General features: G+C 39.0%; 1 protein-coding gene across 3 annotated transcripts in view; it reads left to right on the forward strand.

Annotated features, from left to right (window-relative positions):
* Positions 1-13226, forward strand: part of LOC122802701 (arylsulfatase H-like) — a 672840-nt gene that overhangs the window by 258056 nt on the left and 401558 nt on the right. For all 3 annotated transcript variants that reach the window (XM_044072448.1, XM_044072446.1, XM_044072447.1), the window contains exon 4: positions 1041-1162. In XM_044072448.1, the coding sequence (XP_043928383.1) occupies positions 1041-1162 (122 nt within the window). The remainder of the gene's footprint in view (positions 1-1040; positions 1163-13226) is intronic.

Below are 13226 nucleotides of genomic sequence, written 5' to 3' on the forward strand. Positions count from 1 at the left end.
GTCAACAAGTTGTTGTGTCTTTCGGCTTTTCCCGGTCAGGGGTCGCCACAGTGGAACTCCGGCAGTTGATTTTCAACTTCAACGAAGGTACAAAAAAGTCAACAAGTAATAATATTAAAAAGAAGCATAAAATGCAGTTCACACCATCTAGAGACTCAGAGCTTCTAATGCCTGACAACACCCACATCTCTTGCTGTATAATGGGATCTTAACACAAGTTCAGTGGGGGCATCACAGAAGCACCTGCATGCACAGATATTTCTGTAGGTGTGTTACATGACAGATATCAGTCACTGTTATCTGTATGAATGAATTAAAGGATATGTGTGGGAGAGGTAGAATATCACTCTAATAGTGAAAATATTCAACTCACCTGCTCCTTTTCTCAGAAACAAATGTTCAACCTTACTGTCTTTGAGAACTGTCTGGATTCCATACTGAAATGAACTGTGTCCTGCTGACTGAAATTAAGTTCAACAAAGACTGAGGCTATGCTAGCATGCAGAAGTAAGAACCTTTCAGGCATTTATTTTATTGATGAAATGCAGATGGAGCCTTTACTGGGTGTTTTCGTTCTTTGGCATTATTCTTGATAATATGCTAACACTCAATGTCTGATGATTTGAAAGCGAAGTATTTAAATCTTAGAAATAACTCTCAGATTAAACATTCTACATTGTTTGGATTTTTTTCCTCCATCTGCTTCCCCTTCCTTGTCTGGGAAAGTTTAGCTGAGACAATAAGGCATCCTACAGGTAAAAACTTTAAATTTGTAACTGAAAATCATGTGACTAAATATAATAATTTTTGAGGGAATGTTTGTTTGGTGGGAATCAAGAATTTTGAATTCCTAACATGTGCAAGTATTCTACCAACCATGACAATTAAGGTAAGTATCCATGTTAGTTATTTTACTTTTATGCGTTAATTACCTTTTAATTAGTTGAATATAAATTGTTTGTATGGTTTATTGGAAGAGATGATATCAACTTGGACCATTTGAATGTGTTTAAAATATTAATGTTTATTTTTCATCTTAGGACCCCTAATATTGACAGACTTGCAAAGGAGGGTGTGAAACTTACCCAGCATATATCTGCTGCTGCATTTTGTACTCCTAGCAGAACTGCATTCATGACCAGCAGATATCCCATCAGATCAGGTTTGAAATATATATTTTTGAACTGTTTGCTAGACCAACCAAATAATGATATTAAAGTAAAACTTAATTGGAAGAAGCAGTTTAATTCTATCACTGGTATTAATTTGAGAAATAATAATAATAAATAACTTTACTGAAATGCTCAAAAGTACTGAAAAAGTACTGAAAGTACAAGGGGATGATGTTGTCCACTGTCATTAACAGGCCTTCTAATCTCATTTCCTTCCTGATTTTTCCTTCTTAAATATGCATTTTCCTGTAAGTAGTTTTCTGTTTTACATTTATTCATATGTTCACCTGCAGACACACATGCATGCACACACACATAAACTTTTAGAAATAGCATATTTCCACAAATTATTTAAAAAAATGGTCACAGTCAAGCTAAGCGATATAAGTTTTGTTGATACAGATTTTCACTGACTGTATATATGTCTGAAGGTTGAAAGCTGTAGTGTTTATTTTGGGTATCAGAGAGGTAAATAATTGTTTAACATGTCAACTACCTTCTATCCAAAGTGTTTTTAATCATGTTAGAAAAATAAGTTATTGTATTTCCTCTTCATCATATTAAACTGATAATATTAATGATGTGATAGTGTCAAGAATATTTTCTTGCCTTTAATTTCCCAAGACAACGTTTCTTGAAAAACTGCAAGGAAGAATCATATACAGTATAATAGATACATCAGTATGTTCAAACTACTTTAATTTCATTGGTTCACGGATGTTTTTTATGCACATAGCTAAATTTAGAATCCAAATAATTGGCCAGATGCAATCAGTATGTGACACACATGGCAAATCTGAGCATAGAATGCAGAGTATTTAATTTTAAAACTTTTTTCTAAGTAATTAGTTAACAGATTAATCTTAAAAGAGGTACAGGTTATTTAAGTTTCTGTCTTCTTTTTTTAGAGATACTGTAATACAAGATAGTATAGTAACTTCTCTCCAAAAGATGCACATAGAGCATTTAAAATTCTGACCAAGTGCCGTATTGCACCAATCTAAAGAACTCCTTTACAAAACTTATCTCACTGCATATCTGGATATATCTTATCAGTTGGTTTTATTTATTTATGTTTATATTCTTTAGCCAGGTAAGCAAACTGGTCCAAGGACTTTTTCCTCAGATGTGACTCAGGCAATAAAGAGGAGTATATGTAATCATGCAGTAGCACTAGGTTAATACAAGAAAGAGGTTTATATATATATATATATATATATATATATATATATATATATATATATATATATATATATATATATGTGTGTGTGTGTGTATATATATATATATATATATATATATATATATATATATATATATATATATATATATATATATATATATATATATAATATATATATATATATATATATATATACACACATATATACACGCAGTAGTAAACTGTACATGGATACAAGCTAGAAAAAATATAGGTAGAAAGCTTTCATATAAGCAACAAACCTCCTGGAGCATTAAGGTCAAACAGTAAGAAAGTCCTGTTAATTCACAAAAGCTATGGGCAGTACAGTCGGTCAGTAATCAGTAGGGTAAGGAAGGCAGATATTCTAGTGCTGTCCTAGGCTGTTTGTTATATAAGCCTGTGCTTATCTCAGGCCATTTTTACACAAGAGAAGGGAGGAGAAGGTAGAATTATAACTACTGGGAAGTCCACTTTTAAACTGGAAAACTATGTATGTATATAAAACTAGAATATGTACAGTATAAGATACTGTTGTTACTGAAAGCTACAATGCAGACTATACAAGTTGTTGGAGTGAAACTACCCTTATATCAGCAAAATGAATGTCTTTGTCTTATAATCTGCATCTAAAAACACTGACAAAAGCTCTACTCAGTTATACTTTTTTTCTAAAAACTCTGAGATTATTTTGTTCTTTTTTCAGTAGGGATTTTATTCCATAATTCAGGGCCAGTTTTACAGAATGCTTTTTTTTTGAGATGGCTGTTGTATAATTGAGTCTATGTAATGATGCAGTATAACAACTTCATACATAACATTAATATGTTTTAGAGTAGATGACAATAATGTTGTGGTCCCCTGCTATAAACAAACTCTACAACAAAGAAAGAAACTGTTGCAAAAAAGAGTAAAATCCCATGATTGGAGGAACTCCATGGTCAGCCTCAGTAAGAAGCTGAGATCCCTCATAAAATCCTCCAAAGCTAGTTACAAAAACAAAATTGCCACTGATTCTAAAGACAACCACAAAGCATTCTATAACTATGTCAAGAATCTTAATGGCAACACTCAGATCTGCTCTGAGTTACAGCACAATGGCACTTAAATATACAGAACCAACTGATATTGGGAACATCCTGGCAGATAGGTTCAGTGCTAAATTTACCCCTCTCTCATGCCCTAAAGGGTCCATCTCTATACCAGAAGAATGCAAAGTACCTGTATCACAGCTGCACAGGTAAAAATCACACTCTCCAAAGCCAAGAACATAGCATCCATGGGACCTGATAACATCCCAAGCTGCATTCTACATGAACTACAGAACAAACTGGCGCCTCACCTAAGTACCATGTTCAATCATAGCCTCACCTCAGGCTTTGTGCCCACTTAATGGTGCACAGCAACAATTATCCTACTCCACAAAGGGGGAGCCACCACAGACCACAGGAACGACTGCCCCATTAGCCTGACGAGCCTGGTCTGCAAGGCTATGGAGCGTATCATCATGGAACTTATAAACGATGACATTGGTAATCTCCAAACTCTGGACCATACCCAGTTTGGGTTTGTAAAAGGCAGATCATATCTCCTAAACCTGATAGACTTCTTTGAAGTGGTCACCAAAGCTGTAGATGAGGGTAAGGTGGTACACACAGCCTATCTAGATCTCACCAAGTCTTTTGGCACCATCCCCCACTCTGGAATTATAGACAAACTCACTAAACTAGGTATAAATCCCTAAGTCACAAGATGGGTTGCCAACTGGCTCACTGACCGAACCCACACTGTGAAAGTAGCAGACTCTAAATCCAACTTCAGACCAGTGACAAGTGGAGTACCACAGGGTACAGTCCTAGGTCCTCTCATGTTTGGTATCTACTTCTCTGAAGTACAGACTAACAAAGAAGGTCTTTGGCTAAAAAAGTGTGCAGATGACTGCGAACTAGGAGCCATAATCAAATCTCCTAATGATGTGGACATCCTACAAAAGGGCCTCACTGAGACAGATGCCTGGTGTCAAAGCCATGGCCTCAAGCTCAATGCCAAAAAGTGCATTGTCATCCCTTTTGGTAAAAACTCTGTACCCATGAACTACCACATAGACGGTAGTCTACTTAACACTGAAAGTGTGATAAGAGACCTTGGGACACAGGTGGACAGTAGTCTCTCCTTTGATAATCAGATCTCCACAGTAGTCAGGAAATCCTTCTACATGGCACACTTCATCACAAAAGGTTTCTCATCCAGGAAAAAAGAGGTCATTGTTCCCCTCTACTCATCACTCATTAGACCCATTATAGAGTACAATGCCCCTTTTGGTATGTACCTCACAAGACATCTACAACAACTGGAAAGACCACAGAAATACCTCACAAAGAGGATTGCCAGCCTCAAACAGATGTCCTACGCAGACCTTCTCAAAAAACTCCAGCTTTATTCTGTCGCATATCGCCTACTCAGAGGCGATCTCTGCCTAACATACAAAGCTATGTCAAACCCATAGCTGTTGGACATGCTCCACGTAAAGAAATCCCATTCCTCCCAAGCTACATGCTCTAGGGACCTAAACCTTGTCACCACAATAAACTGAACATGCGGGAGGGATAGATTCCTATCTCAGAGACTTCCCATACTCTGGATCAAACTACCTATCTATATCAAACAAAGCTCCTCATTAGCATTCTTCAAGAAAAATCTTGATGATTGGATGGGAGATAGGAAATTCACCCCGGGGATCACTTCTGTGGCTCTGTTTGACAGGGGCAAGGGAAAATAATTTTCTTGGGTGGCAAAAGCCAGGGTACCGTTTGGCTAGGCTTATATAGGCCCTAGGGCCAATAGCCTAGTACCTACCTATGAACCTATAAACCTATACAATAGCATAAAGGTGAGGGTATTTAGTAGAAATGTGGATTTTTTTCAGTAGTTAGGTGATGGTGTTCATTGGGGGTTGTTAAGTAAATATACCTAAAGTCTTTGTTTTTGGTAGGTTGAAGGAGATTAGTATTATATTTAGAAAGAGACACAATAATAGGCAAGGCATACTCTAGCCTTGGTATTAGTCTTTTGAAAACAATGTATCTCCTGACTTCAGAGGTAAAAAAAGGTGAGCAGCTTTTAAGAATACTTTAGTTAATTTAGTACTTTGACAAAAAGATTCTCTTCATAGTGTTTAAAAGGGTTTACTTTTATAAAGGCAATTCACAGTGGTTCGAATGCTCATATGAGTGACTCGTAACCACAAAAGTGAAAACGCCGATGGTCTTTAATGTTCGAAAAACAGCAAATCAAAAAGCAGATTTGCTGTTTTTCGAACATTAATGTCGAACAAAAAAAAAAAAGTGTAAAGCAGGGAGCAAGCCCCTCTGCACCCCCCCCCACACCCCCCTACTTTAATATTATAACTTTGAGATCGCCCTACAGTGGGGAAAGGGACCATTTTCTGATCCCCACTATAGTGCAATCCGCCCCACAATGTCGAATGTGCAATGAGCGAATGTCACTGTGCATTTGCTCATTGCACATTTGAACCTTTTTTCTTTCAGAGTTTGCAAACTTTTCAAACAGCCTTTCGAACAATTGTTGTTTGCCCGAGTGTGAATCGCCTTTCTAAATGTAAACTGTTTAAAGTTAAGATTTTGGTCAAATTCCAGTCGAGATATTTCTGGTGACATAAATTATGTTGGCACTAGTGGGATCAGTAAAAGAAAAAGGAGGCAACTTAGTGACAGATGGTGCAGTGATGCAGCGGTAGCATTATTGCCTCACAGTAAGAGGTTCTCTGGTTTGATTCTTGGCTGGGATGCCTTCTGTGTAGAGTCTGCATGTTCTCCCTGCATTTGTGAGGGTTCCATCTGGGTGCTCTGGTTTCCTCCCACGTTATAAAGACATGCGTCTGCAGCATTTCTCCCTGGGCCTCTGCTGAAAATTGGCTTTGTTCTAACTCAGACTTTCCCGGTAAACAAATGTTAAATAAAGAGTTGCATTGTGTCTTTGTGAACTTAGAGAAAGCATATGACAGGGTGCATAGAGAGGAGTTATGGTATTGTATGAGGAAGTCGGGATTGTCAGAGAAGTATGTAAGATTGGTACAGGATATGTACGATGGTAATGTGACAGCGGTAAGGTCTGTGGTGGGCATGATGGATGCATTTAAGGTGGAGGTGGGATTACATCAAGGATCAGCTCTGAACCCTGTCTTATTTGCAGTGGTGATGGACAGGTTGACAGACGAGATCAGGCAAGAGTCCCTGTGAACTATGATGTTTGCAGATAGCATTATGATCTGTAGTGAGAGTAGGGAACAGGTGGAGGAGACCCTGGAGAGGTGGTGATATGCTCTAAAGAGAATGAAGGTCAGCAGGACTAAGACAGAATATATGTGTGTGAATGAGAGGGAGGATAGAGGAATGGTGAGGAAGCAGGGATTAGATTTGGTGAAGGTGGATGAGTTTAAATAACTGGGATCAACAGTTCAGAGTAATGGTGAGTGTGGAAGAGAGGTGAAGAAGAGAGTACAAGCATGATGGAGTGGAAGGAGAAGAGTGTCAGGAGTGATTTGTGACAGACAAGTACCAGCAAGAGTGAAAGGGAAGGTCTACAAGAGGGTAGTGAGACCAGCTATGTTATATGGGTTGAAGAAAGTGGCATTGACAAAAAGGCAGGAATCAGAGCTGGACATGGCAGAGTTAAAGATGTTAAGATTTGCACTGGGTGTGACGAGGGTGGACAGGATTAGGAATAAGTTTATTAGAGGGTCAGCCCAGGTTGGAAGGTTTGGAGACAAAGCCAGAGAGGCAAGATTACATTAGTTTGGATATGTGCTGAGGAGGGATGCAGAGTATATAGGAAAAAGATACTAAGGATGAAGCTGCCAGGTAACAGGAAAAGAGGAAGGCCTGAGATAAGGTTTATGGATGTGGTGAGAGAGTACATGCAGGTGGTTGGTGTGACACAGCAAGATGCAGAAGACAGGAAGAAATGGAAACAGATGATCCGCTGTGGTGACCCCTAATGGGAGCAGCCAAAAGAAGAAGTGGTCATTTTCACAGTGCCTAATAGCATAACAGATAACTATTATGAAATAACATTCAATTTGTTTGACATCACCCATGTCCAGACACTGGCAAAATCATTTTTAGATCCATATTTTTGAACTGAGTTGGATTTGAGAGCAGATGTACAATGTCATCAGCACATAGGGTGTAAGATACATATGGAAAGTCTCAGGGGAGACTACTGATATACAATCAGAATAGTACTGGGCCCAGTGCATGGACAGCCATGTAGGACACCCTTAGTGAGAACACCACCTTTTGTCAGGGAGTTGTTGCTAAGAAAATTGTAGGTTTTACACAGACAATAGTTCTAGAACCACCCTAGCATAACTTCTGAGAATCTGCAAGCAATGAGCTTCTACAGTAGCACTGAATAGTCAGCTATCTTGATGGCACTTTAGAGGTTAAGGAATACAGTTTCAGTCCATGTTAGGGAAAATATTATTGGTAATATGATAAGTGGCTGTGAGGCTAATATATTTAGAAATAAAGCTATACTTTTTATTACTTAATTATACTTTGGAATGTATTCTAGACTCTCACCATAAACAATCATTTACAGAATCTTAGCCAGAGGGAATACATGGCAATTTCTATAATCTTTAGCACTGACTGGAATGGATGCTTTGGGTAAGAGAATGATGATGATTGAAGCTCTCTCTTGTTTACACACCATGTGGTGCATCAGGCAATGAGCACCTTTCAGTGCTCATTGTTTCTGTAGCACTTACAGGTTTTATGGGCTCCTTTTGATTGCCATAGCCCAACCCTCCTTGGAGGGTGCACCACACATAACTGCATGCACACACTCACACCTAGGGCCAATTTACAATGTCCAGTCTACCTACTGCATGTCTTTGGAATGTGGGAGGAAACTGGAGCACCTGGAGGAAATGCATGCGAATGCCCAGAGGACATGCAGACTCCACAGAGAAGGCACCCCAGCAGAGAATCGATCCAGAGAACCTCTTGCTGTGAGGTGACAACACTAACCACTACACCACTGTACTGCCCAATGCTTGAAGCTAAAAGAGATTATTTTGGTGTTAAATGTTAAGTAAAAATGTGTTTCAAGTGGATTGGAGAAAGCTGCACTTTTTACCTGTGTCAATCTTGGGTGAAGCACATGCATGTTGGGGGTTGTAGCTAAAGTCAGACTTGTCCAGCAGTTAACTTACGTGCTTATTGCTAATTTCTTTTATGTAGAATGGGGGCGGGGGGCTTCTAACAGTCTAAGGAATTGTGAGGAAGGGGTGTCAATGGATGCAGGTTGAAACCAGTATCCATCTTGATTAACTGATCTCTGACAGAAAGTTACGTTCCCACACTGTGGAAAGTATCACATATAATTCCCCTTCACAAAGGCGGACCCTCCGCAGAACTAACCATTTGCCGCCCCATAGCTATTCTCTCTCCACTCTCCAAAATACTAGAGAGATGCATACACTCTCTGGTCTCAGACTACCTCCTTACTAACAACCTCCTTTTCAGTACTCAGCATGGTTTCCAACCAAACCATAGCATCACCACTGCCTTACTCTCCTTTACTAACACTATCCTTCAGCATAAAAACAATGGCTATCTCTCCTCTGCTACTTTCCTAGACCTATCTAAAGCATTTGACATGGTCCCACACAAACAACTTATCTCTGTCCTCAATAACCTATTCTTCTCACAATCAGTCACCAACTGGTTTCAGAGTTACCTGTCTGACCGCCAACAATCCATTGTATGGCAGAATGACATATCTCCCCAACTACCTGTCTCCATAGGGGTTCCCCAAGGATCCATCCTTGGACCCCTACTCTTCTCTGTTTACATCAATAATCTAGCCTCTGTCATCAAACATGGCACACTCATATAATACGCAGATGACTCGACCATCATCTGCTCAGCCCAGTCCCTACCAAAACTGCAAAAAAGTCACACAGGAAGCGTTTTCCTCTGTTGAAACATGGTTATCCGATGCCCAATTAATACTCAACCCAAACAAAACTAAACTACTCATCTTCCAACCCACCAAACATACTCAAAACAACTCTCACTTTAACATCACAGCAAAAGACAAAACCACTATATACCCAACTGAACACACCAAATTGCTAGGAGTGAAAATAGACAATAAACTAAAATTTGACATTCACATATCCATGACCATAAAAAAAGTCCACAAAAAACTAGGAGCGTTATACAGAAATAAGCAATTTCTCACCAAAGCAGCAAAGATTTCAATAGCAAATTCCCACCTTATCTCCACCCTACTTTATGCTTCTCCAATATATACCAACCTAAGGCAATGTGATCTAAACAAGCTAGAGACCTGCTACAACAAAATCGCCAAATTCGCCACAGGGGCATCCTACCGTAGTCACCACTGTCTCTCACTTGCTGAACTGGGCTGGCTTGAACTCCCTCACCTCCTTCAGTGGTATCAACTCTCACTCGCCCACAAACTAGTAAACCATCCACTAAATGTCCCTTCCCTCCAGAATCTACTCCAACCCTATCGCACCACCAGACCACTAAGATCCAGCAACAAAAATCACTTGCAGATCACTAAAGCCAATAACTCTGCTGGTGAAGCACTATTCTCTTGCGCCATAGCCAAATTATGGAACTCACTCCCACCCACAATTACCTCCGTACCATCATGCACCCACTTCAAAACTTTACTAAAAGCGCACCTAAAAACATGCTGGCTATGCCCTTGCAGCTCCCACTCTAATATCATCCACCCCATCCAACCACTACCTTTCTTTCCACTACACTAACTACCGTGATTATAGCAAGCTCAGATGCTCATAAGCCTAGTACTTATTATACAGCAGGAACTTCTCATTGTAACATTTGTTAATGTCTGTTATGTACTTCACAGATAAAGATTCTAGTTGTCTACTGATGTACTATGTTCTTCATCTGTAAATATGTTGTAAGTAATTGCTGTGTTAAATTGTTAATAGCTATGTAATCCAATGTAACTACTGTCTGTTTATTCTACTGTGGAGCTTTTCTCCCCAGGCCTCCACTGAAAATGGACCTACGTCCAGATGGACACACCCGGTCAACAAATTTAAATAAATAAATATAAAATATTCTGCTGTTGGTAATGGTGCGGCAGAATTAGCTGTTTTAAAACAAAAGGAGAAGAGCATGTAATATCCACTTGTGTTGCTTTGGGGAGGATTATAAGGGTATTCAGCATTTTTATTGACTACCAGAACTTTTTGTGGTTACTCACTATTTGAGTTTGTAGCATTCTATACTAGGTGGCACCAGAGTCACTGTTTTTTTTTTCAAGCTGCCCCCTTTCTGAGTACTATGAAGCTTTCTCTTTCAGTTGTTGCCAGCATTGTGTTTCTTTATTTTCCAATCCTCCAATGCCTGCTCCCATTTGTGAGTCATATTTCTGATTTCAGTGGACAACCATGAGGCTGCTAGACCAGTCTGACTAAAGCTTTTTGAAGATATACTAGGAGGTTTTAAAAGGTGGATTACAAGATTTCATGTAAGATGTTTTGCCCGATCTTTTTGGAGAACTTCTCATTCTTATTGTTAATCTGGTGCATTTCTCAGATGTTCTTTCTCTTGTACTTTGATGTCAGACATCAGAGTAACATAAAAAAATGAAGAAAGAGATTTTACAGAAAATCCCATCTGTTTTCAAATGCATTACATTAGTTATTCCAGTTCTCTGTGTTGAGTTGCCTTTGAGAACTGTGTACCTTTTGTCTTAATACAGTTGTCTTGTGACTGAAATGAAGCAACCAATTCCAATTACTAGTATCCTACTTTAAATTGCCATGTGCTAGAAAAAAGAATATATGTGTGTGTGTGTGTGTGTGTGTGTGTGTGTGTGTGTGTGTGTCTATATTACTATAGTATCTGGGAAGGTGTAACCGCAGAGTGCATAAACAAAGAATCAGTAAGAAGAAAAGCAATGCAAGAAGGGCTAGTTTAGTATAGCCGTAAAATTTCACAGGATTTAATAACAAATGCGTGATTTTCCTGAGAGATCTAGAAATAATGGTGTGACAGTCTTTTGTGATTGTGTTCTACATGTATAAGCACATGTCAGACCTTAAGACATGTGCCCCACAATCACTGTCCCCCTGGCATCACCAGTGAAAATTTATACTGGCATGAAATCCTGACATACATGCATATGTGTCCATGCAAAGTATCAGCTTGCAATACTGATGTGATGTACTGTAATGTCTGTGACACTCTACAGTCACACTATAGCTGTACATAGGATACAGTTGGACTTCCTAGGTTCATAGTTTCATAGGAGAATACTAGACTAACATTCCAAGATGACATAAAATCCTAGCCATATTTAACATGAGTTTGATCATTTTAAATAGCTATGTGAACAATGTTCACACAGTTATGAGCGTATGCTATGTTATCTAAGAACAACTGCCTCTATCTATGAGGGTATGGGCATAATACTATGAGTAAAATTAACATTAATCATTCAATGATGTAGGTTGTACTTGAATAGTGTCAGGAAAGGCATTTGCTTTACATGAATGGGAAGCTTGTTCCTCAGAAGGTGCAGTGTCTGAGAGATGTTTCTGTCTCTCCAGCATGCTTTATTAGTCAGATGCTAGATTAACATCCTTGGAACAATTGACCCTTGTGCAGTTTGCTTTAACAATGTGTAACATTTCCACCAGGGCCAGATTGTATAGTGCCTTATAGGGCAGAAACAAATCAGCCTTTAGTATTCTGTAGGAGACACAGCACAGTAGTACACCTTTCTATCTTTCTGCTCAGGACTTGTCCTTTGCCCCCTGTATCTTCATTGTGCAAAATCTCTGGTGTTACTCCAGCTCTTGCTGATGTGTGGTGAGTTGTATACAAAAGGTTGCATTGCTGTCAATTACTGTTGTGATAAGGGCTGAATCCTTTGATTTGGATGTCTTGCTCATAATTATGATTTGTGACACATAGAAGGGATTTGTCACCACTCTGGACACATGGTGGTCAAACTTCCAATCGCTATCTACCTGAATACGTAGATCAGGTACTACTGGGTCCACTCATTAGTGTGTGCTGCCTATATTGTAATTAGCTTGGGTATTTGCTTTACAAAGGTAAATAAATATGTTTTTTGGACATGTTAGTGTGTATCTATGGCACCAATCATTTGTATGCGTTAATACATTCTGCAGTGTGTCAATTTCATTACTGGATTTGAGAATTGTCCACAATTTGCAGTCATCTGCAAATTTGTTTGGGCAAAGGATGTCTAAGTTTGCCTTGACTTCTGTGAATTAAATACAGAACAGGAAAGGGTGTAGTACAGAACTCTGTGGTAATGGACTGCTCACTGGCCTCTTGCTATAGGTGAATTCTCACACAGTATGTGTCCTGTTGGTGAACCATTGAGTTACCAACTTGGTGATATAGTGGTTTATGGCCAGCTGAGACATATTTAATATGAGTTAAATACTTGTAATACCTGAGTGTGGAATTATGTCAAGTGCTTTTGCTAGATCAAGTTAGGTGGGATGCACATTCTGTCCTTCATCCATGGCCTTGGTGACCTTCTCTAAGAAGTTAACATGATTTAACAGACATGATCTAGTCTTAATGGATAAAAAATCAGTTGATTACATAGTCAGGAGATTACCCATGTCTTTGTTGATAATGTTTGTAATGATTCTTTCCCTTCGCTTATAGGCAGGTCAGGCTTATGGGACTATAATTACCTGTGTCAGGAGATGTTCCCACCTTGTTCAGACAGAGGTTCCCACCTTGTTCACCAGAAAATGGTCAGTCTGGAGG

The sequence above is a fragment of the Protopterus annectens genome, chromosome 5.part0, assembly GCF_019279795.1.
Source record: "Protopterus annectens isolate FY-2018-M chromosome 5.part0, PAN1.0, whole genome shotgun sequence".
In the NCBI taxonomy this organism is placed as follows: Eukaryota; Metazoa; Chordata; order Ceratodontiformes; family Protopteridae; genus Protopterus; species Protopterus annectens.